Genomic DNA, 24,535 nt, shown 5'->3' with positions numbered 1-24,535 from the left:
TACTCGTACCGTGACTACTTATAGTACAGCCACGGAGGGAACCTCCGTAAGTGGAACCATCATCGGAATCGAGGAGCCAGCAGATCTGAACCCCACTGCAGTCAGCACTTCTCCCGTTCTGTCGAAGTTGGAATCAGCGTATTCCAATCACTCATCAAGGACGCGACTCGAAAAGCATTGCCTCCTACTTTGAATGAACTCGCATTCCTTGGAGGTGCTAGTTCGTCTGGTCTTGACCCGTGACGCTCTGTGTCACACCGTTGGAGCATCGGAGCTCTGCATCATTCCTTCCTACGTATCCAGCGAGTATGGAGACGATGTCTCGTGTCACCAAGAATAGCACCAGTACATCATCAGATCAGTATAATGTGGACTCACCGCATCGAATGTACGCTGCTCACTCGCGTAGACACATCTTTCACTGGCTCCAGTCTCTGCAGCCTCGCCAGTAGGGTAGCTTCCTTGACGAAATTTTGCTCAAGCTTGCCTCTGCTTACACCCGAGCTTAGACCATACGAATCAGTCTGTTGTTGCTCGAGCCAGCTTTCTTTGACTACATGACAGCAGTATTGTATCGGAAGCTTTCGCCATGAAAGACCAACGGCTATTGGTACAACGTGCGAGTCAGCGAAAAGGGCTGTGCTAATCTCAATATCTTCTGCAATAAAACTTCCGAGCTTCAAGACAATATGGCACGCATGCAAGCCCGCGGGAGCACCTAAAATGGCAAAGCACAGTTTTGCGAATCTATCTCTGGGAAGTTGCGACTAGTCACGGCATATATCGCTACACCACCTCACACATACACACTCTTTTTCTCACATCCCATCGATCGTCTATCAATACACGTCCATTCCCTCACTCATCAAGACTAGCCTTAATATTGTTAGTCAAACAGCTACTACAGCATGCTATTCTTTCAATTATCAATACTCTACTATTTAATAGCCTCGACCAGTGCGACCAGGCTGATCAAGCATGACGAGAGTTTTATTCCAGACATAGTCCTCCGTGTGGGGTTGACCACCATTCTACAAAGTTGCGAACCTCGTCTAAGTGTTGTTGTAAATGGCACGTATCCTGGACCGCCCATCTATCTGGAAACTGATGTGACAACGTGGGTCAGAGTCTACAATGACGCGGACGTCAATACTACCATGGTAAGAAAGAACTTGATGCTTTCCATAGGAACATGATTAACAACGTACAGCACTGGCATGGCTTAACCCAATCGACCTCTCCATTTGCCGACGGAACACCACTAGCCTCGCAATGGCCGATACCTCCTGGACACTTTTTCGACTACGAGCTTCACCCTGATAACTCGGAAGCTGGCACATACTTCTACCATACCCATGTTGGTTTCCAAGCCATCACAGCTAACGGTGTCCTCATCGTCAAAGACCCTGTTGCACCTCCATACCAATACGACGACGAGATCATCCTTCATATCGGCGACTTCTACCCTAAGGATGACCACGAGCTGGAGACTATGCTTACGTCTTCGCCGCATCGATGGACTGGTGACCCGGCCGCCCTTCTAATCAACGGCCAGAGTGGTATAGCCCCGACAGTCGAGAACATGACGCCGGACAAGTCGTGCCAACCACACATTATCAACGTACAACCTGGCACCACTTACCGTCTGAGGGTGATTGGTGCCACAGCCATCTCAATGGTTACCTTTGCCATCGACCATCATACGTCGCTGGACATCATCGCAGCTGATAGCTACTACACTCAAAAATACACGACCGACCACATTCAAGTTCAGACTGGTCAACGATTCGATGCGCTTTTGACGACAAAATCACAGGCTGAACTCGATAAGATGGGCAACAACCAGTTTTGGGTTCAGTTCGAGACGCGCGAAGCAGGCAGTGTTCAAAGAGCCTATGCTATCCTTAACTACCAGACCACTACCGCCAGAGGACCACCAAAAGCCCGACGTGACCAAGCAACATATACCTGGGCGCCTGTGCAGGCTCCAAGCTCTGTTAGTCCTGTACCGGTACCGACGCAGATCGATGTCGACCAGCAAACACCGTCCAATGCGACACTGAAATATGACGACATTGCCTACATCCCCATCAATCCTCCACTCGAAGTTCCCTACTCACCAGACTGGCTTGAATATGCTTTGGTGAACCTACAGCTACCATGTTATTTGGAGCCTATCGATTCGTCTGAGGTCACGCGCCGCATCGTCGTGGGCTGGACTCAGCTGGCTAGCAAGAAACAATCAGGTCGGACAGTCTATCTTGGCTCATTGCCTGGACAAGATCCAGCTGCTGGGGAAGGATATTCATGGTTTGATGCTCAGCCATCTGGACCAAGCTACCCTACACCGTACCTTATCGACATTTACAGGCACGGCCAAGCTGGAGCACCAGACTATGAGCGTGCAATGGCCAACGGTGGAATTGATCCAGTACTGCAGGCTTGGCCGGCGCGAATTGGAGAAGTGCTGGAAATTGTGTGGCAGAACGAAGCATCTGATACGGGCAAGTATGGTATCCATCCCCTGCATGCACATGGAGGGCCATACTTCGACATCGGGTCTGGTCCAGGTACCTATGACCCTGACGCAAACAATGTCAAGCTCGCAGAATCTGGGTGGAAGGGTACACTACGGGATACCACCATCCTTCCTGCACCTGCACCAGGTGGTAGGCCGTATTCAGTCAATGGTTGGCGGGCGTGGCGTGTCAGAATCACCAAGGCCAATGTTGGTGTCTGGTCGATGCACTGTCACATCTTGCAGCACGTTATAATGGGTCAGCAGACCATTTGGGTCTTTGGCAACGCTGGTGATATTACCAAGGGCAGTAATGGGGCACAGAGCGAGTTGCAAGGATACTTTACTTATGGCGGTGATGTCGTCGGAAGTGAAGGTCAAGGAAAGCGTGGACTCGAGAAGAAATGGCCCACCGTCGCACACTTTTTCGAGCCAACAGGACCTAGGCGTAGGATATGAGGCTATCCTTCTGTTTTCGTCAATGTTCACACAAGCAAGCGGGCGATCATAGTTATGCTCCTGGACATGAGTAGTAAACTGTCTCGAAGTTCAGAAGTTATGTTTATCGGATTGGGAATGCATGCTTCGGATGACTGCACGTAATGCGCGTCCCTCAAGTCTTTACTATGCACTGAGGGTTAAGCATTGAAGGAAGTAATAAACAGCGGAGGAGCGGATTTCACGCCTTTCGACAAAAACTAACTTTTTTCGCAGAGCGTTTCCTGTATGTTACTAAGCCCGCTTTATCTTGCCTATACGTCCACAGTTGAGACAGGGCTGTCCTTTGACAACATTTGGATCGGTCTACTCTGCTAGCATAGATACGTTGCCACCATCCGCGTCTTAGTAAATCGATCACTTTGCTCAAATCTAGCTCATTCTCATCCTTGCCGCTTCGTCGTCGAATTGAAAAACTTGGCATATTTGACACCTTCAACTCCGAAACACTTCCGGACGAAAAATAAATACAGCATGGCAGAAGTAACCACACCAAATTACACAATCCGCTACGCAACGGAACAAGACATCCCGGAAATTCTACGAATGATCCAGGAACTCGCGTCGTACGAACGAGCACTTCACGAAGTCCTGGCCACGGAGGAAAAACTATTCAATACGCTTTCGTTTCCGACGTCGTCGGCCGAGAAAGTGCGGAATAAGCCTGGGGCTGCGAAGACGTTGCTTATCGTGCCGAGGACGGGTGACAGCAGTAACAATAATGGTGATGACGCGTCACAGGGTGGGAAAGAGGCAGTAGCTGGGATGGCGCTCTTCTTCAACAACTACTCGACTTGGCTGGCTAAGCCGGGGATTTTCCTCGAGGATCTGTTTGTGAGACCGCAGTATCGGAAGAAAGGGTTTGGGAAGGCGCTGTTGCAAGCGTTGGCGAGGGAGTGTGTTGCGAATGATTATGGACGGTTGGAATGGAGTGTGTTGAAGTGGAATAAGCCGAGTATTGACTTTTATGAGAGTGAGGTTATTGGTGCTGTGTCGACGAGGGAGGAGTGGGAGGGAATGAGGGTGACGGGGCAGGCTTTGGGCAAGTTGGCGGAGAGTGGGAAGGTTTGAGGGTGTGTTGAGTTTATGTAGGAGTCAAGGTGAGGTGATCAAAAGAGTGAGCAGACATCCAGAAGCGACAACTTTTTTGAGCAGATCGTAGATTGGTGTGCTCCCAATATGGTTCGGTATTACAGGTAGGCCAATGCGAGCAGCAATATCTTGTTGAAAGATAGCTCAAGATAGGATTCTGCCATGTTATAGTGTCGCGTGAGCAAGCAATACATGTTGTTTCTCGACTGATTGAGTCGAACTCTTGTATGGAATTCTGGCAGCGCCCACTCTTGAACAATGAGAACGCGCGATTGACAAACGACGTCCGCATATACAGAGAGCAGCTTCAACAATGTAAGAGATAGGAAGGATTTGAGATGTGCTACGCGTTTAACAAGGTTCAAGTTATTGATAGCTTGCCGGCGCCGGATTATTCTTGGCCGAAGGCCCTGTGCCGCAGCGGCTGTGCAGTTGCAGCAACAGAAGTCCAACTTTGGTACAGATCACAGACCTTGATCCACAGAACCACCATTTCCACAAAGTCGTCGCTAGATACACTGATGCTGAGCTGAACTACTCGCTCTTCCGCGCTGTAGTACTCTTTCTCACACCATGAATCGTCAACAAGGTAAGCCTCGTTAATTCGATCCTGCTTCGTCTACGCTCCTCTCGAATATCTTGAGAACACATCTGGTTCAATGCGCGGAAACAAACACGGATCAACCCACCAAATCAGTGGATCGCTAGCATGCTTGGACAAGAAATCAGGAACCATGGGAAAAGATTGAGGAAAAGCGATCAAGGACATTCTATCGGGTCTTGATTTTGATAACAACCTGGAATGGTTGACTGCACAAGCTCTGGCATGGAACTGCAGCGCAATATGGGATTGTCTCAGCACGTTAAAGATTTTGGAAGCGCAACGGGCAAGCGCAATTCAGACATACTACCAGTCCAACAGAAGCTGTCCTGAACCCACGTCCTGGATCGCAATTGCCAGACCAATACCGGCTCTGGTGCAAGCTCGGCCAGGTCGTTGGTAACGCTTTTACGCTAGACGTGTTCTTCAAGCAGGAATGTTGCAAATATCAGCCATTTGGACCTCACACATCATTCCACTCATTCAGTCTTACTGGTCATATTGCTTATTGTTGGATTGTTTCACGTTGATGCTGACACGTTGTCGTGCGCAGGACCAGGTCAACCCTTACGGAACCTGACAAACACTACTCAACCTCGCAACACCACTCCCGGTAGCAGGCTGATAACAAGCAAATCCGGAGCTTGGGGCTCAAATACCTCTCAACCATTACCACAGCCGAATGATGCTGCCAGTAGCTGGGCTCAAGCCATGAATCCTCGCTCGAATAACCAACCTCTCGACCTTTCCTCTTCCTCCTTTCCAAGTCTAGCTGGTGGTAGTGTGCAAGCACAAGCCCCAGGAGCTCCATCTAGTCAATGGCATTCAGGACCTCCAGCGGCACGCGAACCATCGCAGCCACAGAGTTCTCGAAACATCCAGCAAAGACAACCACCGATATCCTCCCAACGTGACCAGAATTATGGCAGCGAGTTCTCCTCCCCAATAGATCAACCATCATCGAGGTTTCAGCTACCGAGAGGGGCACCGCCAGGGTTAGCACCTATAGATGGCATGTCTCCTGACAGCACCATACAATCCAGAAAGACTCCAACATCCCAAATGGTGAACGGAAGCATAGGACAAGAGCGTACGAACGGTGACCAAAAGAGTCAATCACCCACATCAGCGATACAGGGACAAGGTAGACCGAAAGATATGTTCGCTGGCCCCGAACCAATGTCCCCAATAACACAACAGGACCAGACGATGGAGTCACTGCTCAGTGGGTTGTCAGAAAAGGATAAATGGGGCATGGCAGGCTGGCAAGCACTTCACGAAGGGCCAGGAGCTGAGTTCAAAGCATTGACGCGGCAACAAGACCAGGCTGCATTCGAGCACTACTCAGCATCGGGTCAACCGTTACTGCGGACGTATACAGGACCTTTTGCACCACCCAACGCCTTCCCACCTCGACCACTAGATACCGATTACACGATACCCGATTGCTACATCGTGCAGAATGTAGCTCCGATCCAGCAGAGGATAAGTGGTTTTACTGAAGACACGTTGTTCTACATTTTCTACACGAGTCCCAAGGACATCATCCAGGAGGAAGTGGCGACTGAGCTGATGTCTCGGAAATGGCGCTTTCACATGAAGGAAAAGATGTGGTTGACCAGAGATGACACGACACAGAATCCTCAAATACTGGAGAAGGACGTGTGTGAGCAGGGCTACTACATCTGGTGGGACTATCGAAATTGGAAACGAATCAGGAAGATGTACATCCTGCGATACGAGGATCTTGATGATCACCTGAGCGGAGGTCGTAGTTTAGCTATGCCTGGTCTCTTTCAAGGCGGGTTCGGTCCTGTGGGAGTCATGAACGGCGGGAGTGGTACTGGCCCTTTCAACGCTGTGCCTGGACTCGAGAGAATGGCTGCTTTAGGCGGCAGATTCTAGAAGGATCAGCGACTGGGCAGTATGGAACTTTCCAATGCTGTCAAAAGATTCGAACCAGAAGATCCTGCCTGTGCTGCGAATGCTGCGGCAAGAGCAGCCCAGGAGGAATGGGATAGAAGAGCCAAGGAGGAGTGGAAAAGAAAGATTAGAGAGTGTGAACGCCTCGCGTCGTTAAGACAGACTGATCAAACATAGGCAAATCACAACAATTCTACTGGCCTTCAATAATGCTTCGCCGTCAGTCCAATTGTAAACATGTCATAGACCAACATTTGGTAGCCAGCAGATTGAGCATGAAACGAAGAGTAATCACGCAGGCCTTCACGCAGAATGCAGGGAGCGTTACAGGTTGGTGGGCCAACCCCTACCAATCGTCACGATTTCCCTCGTACGCAGGGGGCATGGCTCAAGCAAATAGCCGTTGCTCAAATAGGTCGAACAACTGTAGGCAGAATGCCGACAGCGAGATACACGTAGTTCTCATCCTTGATACTGTGTAATATCAGTGATATTGTTGAAAGCATTCGTAATTGTTATCACATAAACATCCATTGTTTTGGCCCCGCAGCATGCTCAATAACGGCACATCTGCCCTGCTTCTCCACCAAACCACGGCAGCCATGTTCTGCCCAGCTGCGCATAACTCAACCATTTCATGTTTTAATGTCCACAGCCAAGTCACCAGATCCGAGATCGACAACATGATCTATTCAGGTCCCAATCCGACCATGGTCAGCAGGAAGCGGCCGAGAGTGGCTTCACACCACTTCGCCGACAACAGAACACCACGTGCGTCGGGTGTGTACGATTTCAATGCTTCGGTTACAAGCTTGAATGCTCTTTCACCTTCACCATTGGCAAATTCAGAATATCGACTGTGGGGAGGCATGGACACGCCTGGGGCTTTGCGTGAGCAGAGGCTGGAACGCATGCGGGAAGCAGATGCAGAGCGCGATTATAGGCAGTCGAGGTTCGCGAAGCCATGGTCACCGAGACTTTCGTGGAGGACATCAGACGAGATCTTGAATGAGGAAAAAAAGTCTGTGGAGCCTCCGCCGAAGAAAAAGAGCTGGAATTTACGAGGTACTGCCTGGGCTTTGACTGGAGGTGTATTGGGGACAATATTCAATTTTTGTTGGAACACTACCTTTTCAGGTTTTCAAGCAGGAGGTGGAGAGGCTTACACCAACTATGCTGAGGTCATTACGAGGCATAGTCCTGAAGAAGAGAAGGATGACTATCTGTCGAAGAGGCGAATCAAAAATCTTCCTGGAACGGTCCCTCGAAATAGGAAATCCCTTGAACAGCATGAGGCTTTACCAATACAGGTTAAAACATCGATAACGACGCCGACAAAATTTGTTGAGTATGGATCAACCGACTCAGTTGTCAAGGACGACTGGGTCTTCTTGGAACACAATACTTCACAAGAGGATCTTAGCCCAGCGAGAAAGAGGTCGAAAGCCTCTGTAGCTGGTTCAAGTCGATACGATTCTTTCCAGCCTGTGCAACCAGTCAGGAGTCCCACTGCATCTTACGCACCATCAAGATCTAGAACAAGCGCTTCTGCCAACGTCAGACCTCATAACGGACAGAAGCGTTCCAGCGCTGCGCTTGTCTCACCTACCTTGAGACAGGTATCTACGTTTGATCAGCAGTCTCCTGCTTCCCCAGAAATCGAACATTATCAACGAAAGAAGAGACGTGAAGTCAAGAGGCAAGATGAGAGTATCAGACGTCTGAATTCACAACTTCAGGATATGATCCGGGAAGGCCAGGAAGCTCTTGGTTCGAAGATTGAGATTGTTGATGATAACGACACGGATGAGGGATTCTTTGAAGACGAATACTTAAGCTGATCATGCTCTGGGACTGCAGTATCAAGAGTTGCAGCTAGTTTCCTCGTCGCTTCCTGAACAGTGAGCGACAACAATCCTTGCTCGAGCCAAGACAATACTCGAGCACACCGCGCCTCGGCTCTATGGGTTGCCTAGCTAATCTTTACTGCATTCGTAAACCTCTAACCGCAACCTCTGACTTGCGATATTCAAATGAATCGCGGTAAACGAAACGTTCAACATTGTTGTTGCTCGTGACTGTGACTAGCATGAGCGTCGATACGCAACGTCTAGATCAGTACAAAAGTCAAGCTCAAGATGGTCAGCAGAGAGTAAGCGGCACAGTCAAGAACAGGACACTACCACCTAACTTGACACGTCGCGTTCACCGCAAGTCGCGAAACGGTTGCTATTCTTGCAAAGCGCGAAGACTACGATGCGACGAGCATCGACCTTGCTGTAGCAACTGCTACAACAAGCGTTTATCGTGCGAGTTTCCTGAGAGGTTCATGCCTGTGAAAAAGAAGACTGTGAACGTATCACTGTCCAGCACCATCAAGCTGGCTGATCCACAAGCGTATCAATTCTCATGGCAGGATATGCAAGCTCTGCACCACTTCTTGGTGTTTTGTCCTCCACCACTACCTATTGGCAACCATGATGTCTGGACAAGGACGATTCCGCAACGGGCACAGCAGCACCCATTTCTCATGAGTGCTATCCTGTCGCTTGGTGCTTCTCATTTGTCGTGCCTGACGAGCTGTCAAAGTTCACACAACCAGGCTGTTTCTCTTCGAGGTCCGGCTCTTCGTGGGCTAGAAGAACTTCTTGCTCGGTCTGATTCATGGTCAATCCACGATACAGATGCAGCTTTGTCGACTTGCTACGCCCTTGCTTTTCAGGCTAGCTATATGCTCGATGGCATGGACGACTACCTTGTCATGGTGGGAGGCTGCGCGTTACTAACGGATCATGTCAGGCAACACAATCTGCCTACGACTTTCGATATCTCACTACGCCGAACACAAGCAAAGCTGGAAACTGCCACCGCGCCTATCTTGCGCGAAGTCATCTACCAAGATCTCATTGACGAAGCTACCGATACATTTGACATCCTAGAAACCAGCGTTGTTGATCCTGCGGAGTACGCCTTGTTTTCCTCTGTCCGGATGATTCTGGATACCTTTCACGAAGGCGCTTGTACTGGTGTCCTGGCAGGCATAGATCTATATGGTCTCTGGCACCACTTTGCTAGCCGACATTTGAGGGCACTCACACGACAAAATAGTGCTATAAGCCAAGTTGTGCTAGCTTACTTTGTGACCATACAGATTATCTTTCGAGTCATTCTACCAGATCGATGGTTTCCTGATCTAGTCCGACAACACCCTCCCCGCCGACCTCTATGCGAATTATTGCAGTGGCTCGATGCTCTCCAACAAGCAATTTCGCTGCATCATCAATACCATCTTGACTGGACACGATCTATTCTAGCACGACTACCTCCTGCTCTTCGGAGCACAGACGATATTCAAGGAGTTGTTCTGCTTCATCCATTGACAAAGCAAGCATACCTGGGCAAGATGTCGCAATATGCTCATATCGTACTTGGCGATATACTGCGTGCGTCAGCTGAGCTTGCCACCTGGTTCGAAACCCTTCTGCAGCGTAGGATCGACTATGTTGTGGAAGCAAGCAAGAGCAAGGACGTTGTTTATGACGAGTCTGTTGGTGGCCAAATTGAGTTATCTGAGCAGAGTCTCGTCCCTCATTCTGAATTGCCCCAAAGAGTGGCCAGGATGAATGAATATATGAGGGGTAATCGGTATGGGCAAGGGATGGGTGGTATGGATATGCTTAATGAAGGCTTCAGCGTGGGAGCATCTGCTGTGTACAATGTCCCGCCGATTTGAGATCTGAGTCATATAGACCTCTTCTCCCAACACAATATCGCCTCTATTCTGCCTTTCACATTCCCGTGAGGATATTCGTCAACACACCGTTGCAGGCTGCTGCTTTGAACGTGAGAGACGACCTGTCAACTGCTACTCAAGGTGCGCCTACACAATGATTCTGGGGCGAGAATTGGCCTTCAGTTCCAGTTATCGACGGATGTCGAGGAAGTACAGCATCTCCGAATTGCTTCACTTACGAAAATTTTCCCTACGACACACCTTGACCACGTCGCGTTTCGTGCGCTCGAGGAGATGTGTTGCATTGACTCGCCGGTGGTAAAATGGCTAGTCTGAAATAACGTTCTGACCGTCTGATGATAGCAGCGCACTTTTGTTAGCCAGGTAGAGGCCGAGCTTAAAGAGGCCTCAACGGCCTTGTTCGAATTGCGATCTCTGGTGCATGCAATGGTTTATGGTCGAAAAACTAGCTATGTTAGTGTGGCAGAGCAAGTGTTGCGCTCGTGTGCGATGATAACGACTACTTTTTGTGTCTTCCTTCTCCTTGTAAGCTTTTCATTGCTCCACTAGTGAAACCATAATGGTTACCGGCCATCGAATCGCTGTTAGAAGACGGCAAAGGGCCCCAGACCACAGGCTTCAAAAAGGCACCCGTCTCCCCCGTGGGTCCATGACATGCAGCAGCAATAGCCGCGCTACAGCTGCTCGCTACAGGCATTACACTTTTAAACCTCCAAAGACCGAGAGTCAGAATACTGAGCAGGAGCAGGATGCCGGTACCAAGGGTTATCACCATTGGTAAAGGAGAGAAGCCGAGCGTGGACACTTGCGCTGGATCGCCCAAATTGCCGTAAGGATCGTAACGTGCGACAACCGCAAGGAAGACACTTTGCGAGATCAGCCAATGCATTACTCCTGAGATGATCATGAGTGGGACGGCGACGCGATATGGGAGTGACAGAAAATATGTGCTCCTTTGGACACCCTGAGGTGATGATACTCGCAATGGTTTGCGGCGAACCGAATAGCTGTTCCACTCTTTGGCAAGGTAGACGATGGTGACCAGAGCGTTCATGAGGAAGTAATTGAGTGAGAAGATGAGTTGTGGCAGATTCGCCAGAACCACAGTGCCTAGGACGCGAGTCTTCGGATCGTTGATGTTCAGTAGACTCGTTATCGTGCCTGCAGCTTCTGTACCTCCACCAATGTGGTTGGAGACTCCAGACGCTAAGGCAATGCCATTAACCTTCCCGAAGCCAAAAGAAAAAGGTGACCTTTCTGATGCCATTTGGATAGCATCGATAGCGAGTCCCAAGAATGAACCAGCGACAACGGCTGATAGGGCGACGCATAGTACTGTCCAGGTTACTCGAGCACCACTCGCCGCGCTGAGCCACGACTGTTTCTCATGATTCGTGGTCGAGGTTTGGAAGTCTGTGGCTTTGTCTGGCTGCACTGCATGGCGTGGCCAAAGTCTCACAATACCAGTGACATCTGCATATGACAACAGACCTATGCCGTCAGTGGTTTCATCAGGCTTTCGCGAAAATGAGGTGATAGCGTCTCCAACAGTCATAATGGGCGCATGTCGCATACCAAAGGCTAACCAGACCATGATAAGGAGCTTGATAGTATTGCAAATAGCGACGACGGCAACGATCGACAAGCTAGCGTTGAGGCTACAAGCTGGTTGCGTGGTCTCACTGAGACAGTATTGAACGGGGTACCCGTAGACCGTCCATCGATCAGCGGTCGAGGCGATAAATTCATCGATATATTCCCAACAAGGTATGCCATGCTGAACGTCTGGCCCTTCACAGATCCTCGTTCTCGTCAGTCGATAGCCAGAAAGATGCAAGGCGGCAACTACTTACCAGTCGTATGGAAGGTAAACATTCATACTAGCATCAACTGCCTCATGCGTGAAATATTGAAAGCCGTGGACGGTAGTAGCGTTGGTTTCCAATGCATTAGATACCAATATCAAGGTTCGACGGTCGTCCAGATACTCCTTCGTGTACGCTCTCATACATTGTGCGTTGTCCAACTTTTCGAACGATGCGAGATCGTTTTTGAGCTCTCGGATATGTGCTGTCATAGCCTCTCCACCAGAGGAGAATAGAAAATCAAATTTGCCCATCCTAAACTGACCCGCTTCGACGACTATTTCAGCTGGCGGTATACTGCCCGCGTCCTGTATGAACTGCTCTGCCGCAAAGTAGACATTATAATCGTTGCTCGAGAGTGACATATAGAAGACAGAATTGTAACTGCGGACGTGTATTCATCACTCTTAGCCTAGGGACTGGATTGAGAACTTTCAGGCGATAGTTTGACTTACAGCAGATAGATAGGTAACGAAGACAAGGCCAGCATCCACCACAGGAGCGTTTTCCGTCTCGGAATATGCCTAAGGTTACGCAGACTCGGAACACCGATATCGAGCCACTTGCCCACCTGGTGCGCTCGGTCGATGTCGGCACGAGTAGGTGCTGCGAAACACTGCATGGCATAGTTGCTGGCACTCAGCAGTAAGGTGCTGATGGCGTTGATGCCTATATGGGCCCACATGTTGTATTGACTGACCTTGTCGCATTCGCCCCGAAAGAGTATGCCTACGCCAGACAAGAATTCTGCAGAATTGTGAATCCAGACTGCCACGCAGATGTTTAGGATGAGTGACGCGAGGACGACGAACGCGGTGAGTAGAGATCCTCGGCGCCAGCCAGTAAACCGCAATCTTGAGCAATCATCCTCTGGGACTGCGTCTTGTGGTCCTGTCGAGTGAGGGTAGATAGCAGGCTCGGTATCAGGAATCAAACTCCCAGTATTACACCTGTCAGTCGCAGTAGCCACCGCCGAAGTTTTCATGTTTGGTACGAGTACGCCTGTGCATGACGAAGCAGAAAGACAGCTTGACTCGGTTTGACCGTGGTTGATGATATAGAAAGGGGGACAGTCCAGCTCGGAAGAACTTTGTGGTGGCTGAAAACCATGTCGTGCCAATGTATATTGTATCTTACACGAGATTAAACAAAACGTCCAGGACTGCTGGACAAGAGATAAGACAGCTATTAGTAGTACGGCTTCGCTAGTAGTCCTACTCACGTGTCTCAATCTGATACAAACGGTTTCAGCTTGGCATGCACTGCATCCATGACTACAGGCCTCTTCTACAGAAGGCGGAATTTCTCCACGGAGGGCATCTGCACCTCTGTAACATGACCAAGTCGGTAGATTTGTATTGCTGAAAGCAATACAGCACTTGATGAAGGCAGTGCGACCGATCCACGGCGCATATGGTATTTTTATTGAGCCATACTAAATCTGGAGATAATCTCTTTACGTTCGCCTGCATTATCCTAAGCTATAACAAATTTACGCACTAGCGCTCTGTCTGTTGTCAAGACCTTCCGTTCAATGCCAGTAATTATAGCAATGTTTGACGTATCGATTAGTCACTCTCGCAAGCATTTGTACTGATCAATCCATGTCAGCAAGCTCTGCGTGCCTCATGATGTGGAAGCTCGCTTGTCAAAGACAACCTCATCCTTCTTTTTACTTTCCTCTTTTTCCCTATTCCAATCTTTGGCACTTAATATTTGCATGTTTGCATCGTTGTTCAACACTTAGAGCCATTAGTCTCTCTACTTTGACCTTAGGTCGCACAAGTCGAGCCATTGTGCATCTGTACCAGGACTGGCGGCAGATTGTTCAGCACAAGACTAAAGACATGAGCATCACAATGTTGTACCCTAAACCGAGGCTTTGTCGCCAAAATCTGGTCAGTCAAATGTCATTCGCGATCGGGCTGACGAGGATATGTATCTTGACCTCGTTGGGGATCTTATCGCACTGTAAATGCTTCAAGGATCGAGAACCGTTGATTCAGCTACTACCCACCAAGTGTCGTCAAAGGTCAGAGCTGGACTACCCTTGTTTTCACCCTACAAGATGATTCAGGGGGTCCTCCTACTTAATTGATATTGAGCTCATCGAACATGCTTTCAATGGAAGCTGGAAGTATCATGTCTTCGATGCTATCCTTCGTCTCGTCACTGAATGTGATATCTCGAACCAGTCGAACGAAATGTGTCCAGAACACCTGCAAGAAAGTCGTTTCAGCCAATTACATGTCATTCTCGAGAATCTTCTTGAGAGTCGTGTCTTCAGCCACTTCGGCACTGATGGGTTCAGTCCTACCGAGGTCTTTTACTGAGCTCCGAAGACTTTGAGCGGACTTTTCTTCCAAGAGCTGAACGATGGATTCTGCCGACGAAAGCAAACGCCATTTATAGCCGTTCAAGATTTCATCATCCATGATTCTATTGACACGACAAAAACCGTGATAGGCTCTTCCAAGGTCGCCTGTTACATTTGGACCGTATAACGTTTGGTACAGCATTTGCTCATCTGCAGGGAGAAGCAGCACTGACTCCAGAGCTCGACGTTCAAGCATCGCCTCGACATCGTTAGTCTTATGCCAGGTCGGAGTCGGAATTCTAGAAATCGCTAGCTGCATGCAAGCAGCATAGGGTGGCGAACGAGCAAAACGTAGAGAAAGGTAGTGCTGTGACCGGAAGGAATCTAACAAGTACGTGGTAGTCGGTTCTGCTAAAACAAGTTGAAATGAGAGCGAAGATGCAGGAAGAATTCTCGCATAGCAAGCATCCTGTGGAAAGCAGAATCGTCAACATCACTTCGATTGGCTTTCAGTTTCACGTCGAATCTAGTCAGCAGTATCAGTGAGGCCACAAATAAAGAGGTAAGCAGAATCAGTGCGCTGGTATGTATTGATAGATCTGTCAACAGATGTCAAAAACACAACCTCTCACCTTGCCCTCGACATATTCGTGTCTCCTGTAATTATCGTCCGGGATCACCTGATGTGTACGGGATCTCTAGCATTGAAACACTGGCTTTAGGGCTTGTTTGTACGCGATACCTAGGCAATGATTATCCCTCCATCATTCTTACCACCTAAACATCGCAGCAGCAACACGTTCGACCTCATTGTCGACGTCTGCTTTGGTCTCATGAAGCCGTTATATGCTTGGACTCATGTGCAAGCCTCCAGGACATTGCTGAAGAAGCGTTGAGCTGTTTCCAGTTCCTGTGGTGAAGGATATCACTTCCTGTGGACTTGAATTGCACAAAATGTTTCCTTGAGTGCAGTCGAAGAAATTGACGCGCACGAAGCTTGTTGGTTTGTCCAACTGAAGCATTTGCAATTGAACTACACAATGTGACAATTTGATTGATAAAACTGCCCAAGAAGGAGCAATCACGCGAAGGTTCGCCAAGCTTTGATCTTCCAACGCGTGTCAACATGAAAGTCAACACTCCACACTGATGCAGCTACCGTAGAAGAGAAGCAAGGTATCAATGTTACAGGCACGAGTAGAGGACCAATAGAAAGGAGCATGGTTGAAAACAGGAACTTGATACTGTTTGTATTCAATAGTTCCTTACGCAGGACATTAGCTAGGAACGAAGCAGTTGCTAGCACCACAAAGCAAGCTCGACTCCAATGTTACCAAGAGAAGCAACGTGACCCAGTCCACGAATCATATCCTTGAGAAGACGCCATAGTCCATTGCCGATTGTCCGAAGCAAGACTCTGCCTTCCCTAATGAACATCCTGGGGTATCATATAGTAATCAAGTATTCTCCACTCCCTATACACCTAAAGCAGCAGACAAATTCATGGGGTTGTACCGAGGTGTCGTGATAAAGGATGAATACGCCTAGTTGAGGTACTCTTCATGACCAATAATTTCAAACTCATCTTCGTCATCAGCATCTTCAGCTTCCTTGCCATCGACCAGGTTGTATTCATTCTTCACCAGCTGCTCCGTCTGTTTGTTCTCGTATCTCTTGACAGCCTGCATAACGGCGTTGCTGAGGACATCGGTACCAGCAGTAGGACCACTGGGGGCGTCGTAGCTGTACATGACTTCGCTTGCTGGAATGGGTGCCTCGGAGGTGGCAGGTACATCCTCGTCACTTCTATCGGTGTCTGAGCTCAATGTAGCTTCGGTGACATCGTAGTCAAGGACTTTCCGAGCAATGCTGCCCTGGCGGTGGCCATTGGCGTGTGCGTTTGCTCGCTCAGCTCGATGCCAGAAGTGGCTGCTGTTGTTGCGGCCCCCGTCTCGAGGAAGAGGTCGTGTAATAGTGCATTCGGTGCAATTGGATCCAGGGAAAGAGGCACTGTGGGTGCAGGTTCTGCCCGGTGCGTTTCGACCACCTCGAGCCCACTTAGTGGTATGAGTCTTATCACGTCTGTAGGCCTTGGCCTCGCTGCGAAGGTCGGAGGCTGGAAGAGCAGGCATAACTGGCTTCATCATAGGGGTTGATAGAGCAAACGTCAATGTTAGATATGCAGGGTATAGGTTGAGGTAATATAAGGCGTGACAAGGTTGTGAGTTGGTAGAAGTCACTAGACACTGCTTGTGTGATGTCGTGCCACAACGAAAGCAGGCACGACCAGATAAGCAATGGTAAGAAGGAAAGGAGTGGGCAGGACAAAGACGGCAGTAGAACAATGGTAGTACTTATCACGACCAAGCAGGATGAATGGTTGAGTCAATCAAGGCAGCTTATGACCAAAACAGGATGAGGAGTCACGCGTCGAGGGTCAGTGCAGTTCCAGGTGAGATCGTTATCATCGGCGCTTGCTGGTAGCTACTAGTATCAGGCGGGTGAAGGCGGCGCAGGATGGGTTGATGACTCTGAATTCGTCATAAGCTTCCCGAGGCATGAGATTGAGGTGAAGGCCCGAAGCTGGAAGCTATGAAGTTGAGCAGATGTGGAGATGAGCTCCACTGGCTGCAGGCACCACGAGCGTTGCTTTGTTTGGCAACAACGAAAACGCCAATAGAAGAACGAATGCGGCAAGCATGGGCTCTTATCAGCCAATCGGGACTTGAGGTCCGAGCACTCCTCATCCTCACCAGCCTGTCTGTTCTGGAACTGAGTCAGTGTGCAGTGTGGTGGGAGGCCCTCGAAAGATGAGACCATTTGTTGATGGATGACAGGACCATTCGCTTGAAGAAGAGCCTGGTGTGGTTGCCCTTGTGATGGCGAGTCGAGAGAATGAACGAACGGCGCAGACATGTGACAGGTCTTTGGAGGCACTGATGACGTAGTACAGTACCGGCGTACCTGATCGTGGTCCCCAGATGAACACGGCAATAGTTATCGCTTCGGGACAGCTCAACAACGAGATCTTGGTATTTACGCAGATCAAGTCTAAGAGCAGTGCATGTTTATCGTCCAGAACCTTTCAGCACTCTGATAGTGATACAATCGTGCAGAATAGTCCTGCTGAATGTCGCCTGCTATGACTCGTCACCAGGCTCATCAGGCAGCTCGTCAGGAAACCAGCCACAGGACGTAAAGTCGACCGTTGCTTCTTCAGCACCTCGACCTTGTTGAACCTCGACTCCCTCAGATCTGAGCCTCTCTGCTTGTCTGCCTGCTCCTAGCCCACCGTCGCCTCGTGGGCTAATACCTCCCTTTGAGTTGACCACTCTTTGCCACGGTACATTTTGACTGTGATATTGGTACTTTTCCGGGTCACTTGTATCGTACTCAGGTAAGTGCTTGAGACAAACGCCCACCTGCCTGGCTCGTTTTGGGAAGCCTAGAAGGGCAGCGATGTGACCATAGCTCGTACACTTGCCGTACGGAATTTGCTGCACTGCTTCGTATACGGCAGAGAACCATTCCCCGGCTTCATCTGTTTGTGGCATCATCGGTCAAGCACAGAATGTGAAGGAATAAATTTGTGCCTGCAAGTGATCCAGTCAAAGGAATTGACGCGTGATTGTAGTGCGGAGAAGTTTCACGCGTTTCTTTAGCTCGGGCGTGTTGCTAGGCCCGCAAAGATTTGTTTATGTGCGCATGTCAAGGTTCTGCAACATCGTGTACATTCACCACCAAGAATATTGAACTCTAGACTACACATCATGGCTTTTCGCGGCAACGAAGTTCCTATGGACTTTGAGTTTCAAAACAGCCAAGGTCCAATTGACCCAAATTCTCCCTTCACCAGGTTTGCCATGGCCAACGACAAGAAACGTAAGACTGATCCGAAGTCCATCTTCTCAAACCCATCTCTAACATCCGAGCAAGGGCCCTTTGCTGCGTTCAATTCTCCTGGCAAGAACAACTATCCGAAGTTTGGTCAGCCGAATGGCCAAGCATACCTGTTCAACGGCAAAGTCAACCCTGTTCCTCCTCCCTCTCCTTACCGAAACCCATCCTTTACCACGCCCAGAAAAGATTTCGACATAGACTTCTCTTCGGGCCCTGAATCATCGCCTCGACTGCAGATGGAGCAGGAAGATACCCCAGACGGCAAAGCACTGCCACCTATCCCCATCAAACTCGAACCGAAACAGAAGCGCAACTCCCTTGCCAACTTCTTCGGGAAATGGGCTCCTCCTAGCTCGGGCAAGGGCGAGATTAAGAAACCATTCAGCCACGCAATCGAGAAGCGAGTCCACAAACGTCGCCGTCAAGCACAAACATTCGAGAAACAACTCGCCCTGGCAAGGAAAGAATCCGAAGAGAGCACCGACGAAGAAGACGACGAGCAGACTCCCGTCAAAAAGACAACCTCAAGAAAAAAGCAGAAGAAAGACTTACCGCCCCTTCCTCCACAAGAAGTCGGCCTAATGACCAGCCTTTTTACCTTTATTCACACCTACCCCGATGCTCCTAGCATAATAGCCAAATACCTCCAAGTCTTCTTCAACGCCGTCATCTTCGGCGGCGTGCTCTTCATGTTCTATTCCTTCTACGCCACTATTCGCGCCGATGTCGATAAGGCCGGCGACGACGCATATCAAGAGATGCTGGCGGAAATCACAGCTTGTCACAGACACTACATCGATAACAGATGCAACGCCGCAAACCGACTACCAGCTCTCGAAGGGCCATGCTCCAACTGGGAACTGTGTATGAACAGGGACGCAAACGCAGTCAGAAGAGCGAGACTAAGCGCCCACACTTTCGCCGAGATCTTCAACAGCTTTGTCGAGCCCATCAGCTTAAAGACCATGGTCTTCACCGTCGTCATCGTCGGACTGGCACTCCTCATCAACAACGCGACATTCTCACTCTATCGACGCTCCCAAGAACAACACCTACACGAGGCCTACAGAGCTGCATCGGGACAATACGGTGGCATGCCTCCTCCTGGTCAACACGGTATGGGTCAGTTCCCCATGACGCCAGGTCTGCCGTATCAGACGCCGCAGCAACTTGGTTGGCAGGGTCAAGGTCAGGGACAGATAGATTACCAGCAGAGTCCTAGTAAAGCTAGGAATAGGGATGGAAGTCCCGAGAAGAAGAGGTTTATGTTGGAGCATTGACGGGATTATGAGTGACGAACTATCTTTTGTTTTGGGTACATTGTGTTCTGCGAGCGTTTGCATTGGGAATTGGAAATGGAACTGACACTTGGTTGTGCATACAAGAATAGCATAGCATAGCATAGCATAGCGTGAGTTCGGGTTCAGCGAGAGAGCTACTAGCAATTGTAGCGAGAAATTGAATGCTGTGAACGAAGCTGGAATTCGATGCTAGCATTTTCTACACTTTTTCTCTTAGACATTACTACCCTTTTATTTCAGCTGCGTGTATAGATGGCCAGGGGTCGGCGATACATCGATTACAGGTGCAAGTAAGTTGAAAGACGTAGAATTGTCATTCCTGAAGAGAAAGCATTACATATACTCAACAAATTGACGCTTGCTATGTATCACTAAAAGTAGAGGAGAGTATCTATACAACGTCAACGTCAACGTCAACATTAACATGACAATCATCACAGCCCAACATCGATATTGACAGAATGTTCACAAACATGCGCCGGCATACGGATAACGCTCATGGTAGTCGTTGCAACGTAAACAGAACAGAGGTTCTGCTTGATGCATGCGGACCATAGGGATGTGGTTCCAGGAAAGCAAAAGTGCTGATAGCAGCTACGGTCCTCCGTTCGACTATGCCTTTGCTTTGGCTTGAGCTTCTTGTTGTTTGATCTGCTCGCGAATACCTGAACCTGTGGCAGTATACCATACATCTGAACCCCATCGAATCACCCTCTCAGCAGCCGCAGTAGGTGTGTCCAGCGCAGGACGGATATCGAGGTAAAAGACAGGCTCGCCAGTAGCCTGAAGGCCACCACCATAGTAATCGATCACATAGCGAACTTCCTTGATCGAGCCATCTGCTTGCTTTCGCGCAACGTACCAATCGTGTCTGTCGAAAGGAGGCTCCTGCCCGAATCGATTGGGGAAAGTTTTGGCCAGTTGTTGTAATATCCTGGCTTTTGGAGTGGGTTCTTGAGGTCGACCTTGAAATCGTAACAGTCTTGGTTGTTCTGTATCCAAGGACTTGTCTTCTGGTAGTCCAGCAGCACGTCTTCTTTCAGCTTGTAGTTCTCTTAGATATTCTCGTCTCGCTCGCTCCATGGCCAGACCCTGTTCTCCACGCTTGCACTTCTCCCAACCTTGACCAAGACCTTTTGCAAAGATGTTCTCCCACTCGACAATCTCGTTCCAAGCACCCTCGTTTAGGAAGTTGTGCACAGCCACCATTGACTCGACATCTTCAGCTGGGGTGTCAGTGTGACCTTTTCTCAACATAGCATTGTACATCTGCTGTGGCGAAGGATATTCCCAATTCGAGTCGGAATCTCCTCTGGGAATGGTTGAAAGTTCCCTCTCGAGTGGTAGGTTAACGCTTTGAGGCGAGTCACTAGAACGTTCATTCTTAAACGTAGGCATATAGTTGAGTGGGTTCAATGTGGCTGACCATGATGAGGGCGCTTTCTGTGGAGAATCTATCGGCACATCTGGTGATGTAGGATACCTCGCCGCCTGAGATGGCGATTTGACGGGGCAGGACGACGCTGCGGAAGATGGTAAGGGTGGTGTCGAAGATTTCTTGTTAGCCTCTATGCGCTGTCTGAGAGGCGATGGCTGATTTGGTTTGTGCATAGGACATTCTGGAGGAGGGGTTGCGCCGGACTGAGGTATGGGGTGAGGCGCCACGAGAGGAGTCGATGATGGTTTAGCCGGACCTTCTGCCCAGAACCAGCCCATGACTGTTGCTAATGGGATATGCTAGAGACTTGAGGAAGCAGTAGAGCGTCAAGTCAATGTTGAAGGTGAAGTGAGATGGGAAGGAGCAGATGGATCGCAACTGCCACCTGAATGATGAGGCACTTCACTCGACCTGGCTCCACCTATCTCCACAGATGGAAAGAACGCGTCTCCAAAAGTTCACGAGTGAGCAGCAGTACCCTTCTGTTCCGCGAAACAACCAAGTCTTGATGCGCTTCGTACTCGATCGCCTTGTCCTGTTCAGTCGCCTATGGTCACTCTCTATGCGCACGCGTAGTTTCACTAGACACGAAGATTAGACCTGAAGGTGTGAACCCGCTGCAAATATGGCTTCCAAGGAGTCGTACAAGCAAGACCTGGTCATCAGCATCAGATATCGGAATGACCTACCACCACCGCCTATGCCACCGAAGCTGCTCGAGATCGACACTGGCGGCCTACAACAATATCTCGACCCGGGCTTCGCTGCGAGCATAGCCAAACGAGAAGAACCAAATATTGAAGCCGATGCAGAGGGAGGCATGCCTATAGATGTGATCGGCATGTATGGCTACTTTGAAGGAGACGAGTCCTCAATCATGGCTCCAGAAGTTCCGCCAATACTGCATCCGGACGATGAGCTGCTGATGCTCGGCCCAGAACAGTTAAAGGCTGGTGGTCCTGTTTCCGGCACAAACTTCCTGCGCAAAACACAATACTTGACTGCCACCGCTGCTGTTGCCAACGATCCTTCGCGCATGGTTCAATCACGAGCACGGAAGGATGCCCGACCGAAGCAGCAAGTCTTACCAAGAAACGATAAAGAGAATGTAAAGAGGAATATCCAGAAAGCCTTCGATCTAGCATACCCACACTCGAAACAACAAGATTCAACCTCTTACCCGGTCTCACAGGCTGAACGTAATGCTTGGGCGAACCCTGTTCACCCAACTAACAAATCTTTAAAACCAGTCGGATTTTACCCCTTACTCCCCGACTTTGATGCCAACACTGCTATCAGATCTTCCTGGAATCTTCTACGTTTCGACAAACCGCCGCTACCCGCAATCAGAGGTCATCACCGCGATAATCGTATCGATGCCGCCTTTCTGATGGCCACTGAACACCCTGAGAGCATGAAAGTCTGGGAAGAGCAAAAGAAAGCTTATGATCAGGATCCCAAGAACTTTGATAACCCCGGAAATCCACCTGCTGCATGGTCGTTGCTCCTGCCTAGGGATCAAGCAGCTACCCCTCTAATACGTACAATCATGAATCAAAGGCATCCCGAGCATGATTATGAAGGTCACATGGCTAGAGTGGCAGAACCAGATGAAAGAGATGATGACAGACTCAAGATACCTTTCGACCTCGCTCGCTTTTACAGCAATGCACTCTCCAAAGACAACGATCCTGGGAGACACACTCGCCAGGTAGTCGTCACTCTTCCTAAAAGCTCAAACAAATCCCGGGCCCATTATTACCCTATCGGCCAAGTCAACAAGCTCATGGGAGACCGTGCCAATCTCGGCTCGAGCCTCAAATCCTCCATGGTGCAAGATCTACCAGATCAAGTCATGATCGCTCCTCGAGAATTAAGCAACATTGAACTCGAATATAGAGCTTCGGACAGAGAGGACTTTGATCCTGCCTTTGCGTCCACTTATGCTGAGATTGAGGCTGCAGCTCGGAGAGAAAAGGAGGAACAACCACCAGACGTCGCTACCAATGAAAATCTCGATGAGAATTCGTTGGCCCCAAACGTTGATGCTGTGGTCGAAGCTGCTACAGAGAGACAGGCAGAAGATACTGCGGCCGGAAGAGGTGAGGATGTGCGGATGGAGGACGCCAGGCTAGATGGTGATGATGAGCCTTGAAACGTGACAAGAACTGCCGGTCCAGTAACGTGGACGTGATTTACGCGCCATCTTCAAGAGTCTGACTTCTCGACACTACTTGCAAGTGTGTTGTTCTCGTGGCTGGCTCTTGCTCTGTGGGCATTATTTAGTCGATACGGCTTGCTACTCCTGCACCTGCTTCGTGGGCAAATCGGCCCCCGGAACAATGATTGCCCGTCTCGATCCTGATCCTGGTCAGGCTTGCCCGTGTGTTAGCCTACCGGCACTTGTTGTGAGATTGTCAGCCTCATTGACACTGAATTCCTCGACTTCACTTCTTGCTATCAACGACTTGTCACCTTTACTGCTACTAAACACATTAATCGTGGCTCAGGTCGTAATTCGTACTTGCGACATATTTCGTGAGGCTTTCCCGCTGAACAGATCCGAATACCAGTTCATTCATCATCGGGCACAATCATGTCCAAGAGAAGATACTCTGATGCATTTGTAAGCACCGATCAAAGCCGAACGACTGGAGCGATTTCATCAACCTCGTCTGCTTTCTTGCAGCCACCGAGCGAATCCAACTATCAAGATCTTACTGCTCAGAGAGAATCACGTAATGATGCATCGATGCACCTCGCAAGATCAGGTCATACATTTGGCGATCTGTCTTTCACGGGGTCCGCTCCGATTCACCTCGGCGACGATGTCCAGGTCAACCTCCATGCTAACGATGTTCAGCAGCAAGGTCAGTTGTCCCACTACAGTACGGAATTCGACTGACGCAACGTCTAGATCTTCGTAAAATCCTCTACTACGAAAACATGAACCAGCGCCGAGCGAATCTTGAATCTAAGACTACAGCACCCATGGACTGGATCTGGGCTACGGAGTTTGGTTGCTGGTTAAGGAGCGAGCAAACGCTCTTCTGGATTAGTGGCAAACCCGGTTCTGGAAAATCTACATTGACCAAGTTCTTAGCGTCCTCAAGCGAGACATTGCGTCTTCTTGAGATGAACACTACAAAGAAGTGGCTCGTACTCGATTTTTACTTCGACTTTCGTTCTGGGAACAGTACAGCCAATTCTTCACTTGGCCTGTTGAGGACGCTACTCTTTCAACTCGTCGATCAATGCTCTGAAATTGACGCCTTTATCCGTCACCAGCACAACCATGCCCTTGAAGGAGAATGAGTACACCAAGAAT

General features: G+C 49.4%; 11 protein-coding genes across 11 annotated transcripts; 7 read left to right on the top strand and 4 right to left on the bottom strand.

Moving 5' to 3' along the window:
• Positions 1-908: 908 nt before the first annotated feature.
• LTR64_002047 (uncharacterized protein) lies at positions 909-2,977 on the top strand (the record flags this gene model as incomplete). The annotated part of the gene is made up of 2 exons (XM_064896421.1): positions 909-1,160; positions 1,211-2,977. 2 exons carry the CDS (start codon positions 909-911, stop codon positions 2,975-2,977), a joined length of 2,019 nt encoding a protein of 672 aa, XP_064759108.1.
• A 513-nt stretch (positions 2,978-3,490) lies between these two features.
• On the top strand, positions 3,491-4,087 carry ats1 (Peroxygenase 1; the record flags this gene model as incomplete). Its single annotated transcript, XM_064896420.1, has 1 exon — positions 3,491-4,087. The coding sequence occupies one exon, from the start codon at positions 3,491-3,493 to the stop codon at positions 4,085-4,087; it is 597 nt and encodes a 198-aa protein (XP_064759107.1).
• Positions 4,088-4,681: 594 nt separating this feature from the next.
• On the top strand, positions 4,682-6,614 carry CDC36 (transcriptional regulator; the record flags this gene model as incomplete). Its single annotated transcript, XM_064896419.1, has 2 exons — positions 4,682-4,697; positions 5,263-6,614. The coding sequence occupies 2 exons, from the start codon at positions 4,682-4,684 to the stop codon at positions 6,612-6,614; spliced, it is 1,368 nt and encodes a 455-aa protein (XP_064759106.1).
• Positions 6,615-7,315: 701 nt separating this feature from the next.
• Positions 7,316-8,473, top strand: LTR64_002044 (uncharacterized protein; the record flags this gene model as incomplete). The annotated part of the gene is made up of 1 exon (XM_064896418.1): positions 7,316-8,473. The coding sequence occupies one exon, from the start codon at positions 7,316-7,318 to the stop codon at positions 8,471-8,473; it is 1,158 nt and encodes a 385-aa protein (XP_064759105.1).
• Positions 8,474-10,885: 2,412 nt separating this feature from the next.
• Positions 10,886-11,941, bottom strand: LTR64_002043 (uncharacterized protein; the record flags this gene model as incomplete). The annotated part of the gene is made up of 2 exons (XM_064896417.1): positions 10,886-11,820; positions 11,878-11,941. 2 exons carry the CDS (start codon positions 11,939-11,941, stop codon positions 10,886-10,888), a joined length of 999 nt encoding a protein of 332 aa, XP_064759104.1.
• A 294-nt stretch (positions 11,942-12,235) lies between these two features.
• On the bottom strand, positions 12,236-12,936 carry LTR64_002042 (uncharacterized protein; the record flags this gene model as incomplete). The annotated part of the gene is made up of 2 exons (XM_064896416.1): positions 12,236-12,635; positions 12,707-12,936. The coding sequence occupies 2 exons, from the start codon at positions 12,934-12,936 to the stop codon at positions 12,236-12,238; spliced, it is 630 nt and encodes a 209-aa protein (XP_064759103.1).
• A 3,176-nt stretch (positions 12,937-16,112) lies between these two features.
• LTR64_002041 (uncharacterized protein) lies at positions 16,113-16,700 on the bottom strand (the record flags this gene model as incomplete). Its single annotated transcript, XM_064896415.1, has 1 exon — positions 16,113-16,700. One exon carries the CDS (start codon positions 16,698-16,700, stop codon positions 16,113-16,115), a length of 588 nt encoding a protein of 195 aa, XP_064759102.1.
• A 1,638-nt stretch (positions 16,701-18,338) lies between these two features.
• LTR64_002040 (uncharacterized protein) lies at positions 18,339-19,748 on the top strand (the record flags this gene model as incomplete). Its single annotated transcript, XM_064896414.1, has 1 exon — positions 18,339-19,748. One exon carries the CDS (start codon positions 18,339-18,341, stop codon positions 19,746-19,748), a length of 1,410 nt encoding a protein of 469 aa, XP_064759101.1.
• A 633-nt stretch (positions 19,749-20,381) lies between these two features.
• CYC3 (holocytochrome c synthase) lies at positions 20,382-21,485 on the bottom strand (the record flags this gene model as incomplete). The annotated part of the gene is made up of 1 exon (XM_064896413.1): positions 20,382-21,485. One exon carries the CDS (start codon positions 21,483-21,485, stop codon positions 20,382-20,384), a length of 1,104 nt encoding a protein of 367 aa, XP_064759100.1.
• Positions 21,486-21,832: 347 nt separating this feature from the next.
• LTR64_002038 (uncharacterized protein) lies at positions 21,833-23,362 on the top strand (the record flags this gene model as incomplete). The annotated part of the gene is made up of 2 exons (XM_064896412.1): positions 21,833-22,406; positions 22,458-23,362. The coding sequence occupies 2 exons, from the start codon at positions 21,833-21,835 to the stop codon at positions 23,360-23,362; spliced, it is 1,479 nt and encodes a 492-aa protein (XP_064759099.1).
• Positions 23,363-23,803: 441 nt separating this feature from the next.
• On the top strand, positions 23,804-24,522 carry LTR64_002037 (uncharacterized protein; the record flags this gene model as incomplete). The annotated part of the gene is made up of 2 exons (XM_064896411.1): positions 23,804-24,077; positions 24,125-24,522. The coding sequence occupies 2 exons, from the start codon at positions 23,804-23,806 to the stop codon at positions 24,520-24,522; spliced, it is 672 nt and encodes a 223-aa protein (XP_064759098.1).
• Between the last annotated feature and the right edge of the window lie 13 nt (positions 24,523-24,535).

The sequence above is a fragment of the Lithohypha guttulata genome, assembly GCF_036872675.1.
Source record: "Lithohypha guttulata strain CCFEE 5908 chromosome Unknown scaffold_1, whole genome shotgun sequence".
NCBI lineage: Eukaryota > Fungi > Ascomycota > Eurotiomycetes > Chaetothyriales > Trichomeriaceae > Lithohypha > Lithohypha guttulata.
This window is presented reverse-complemented; position numbering and strand designations above follow the sequence as displayed.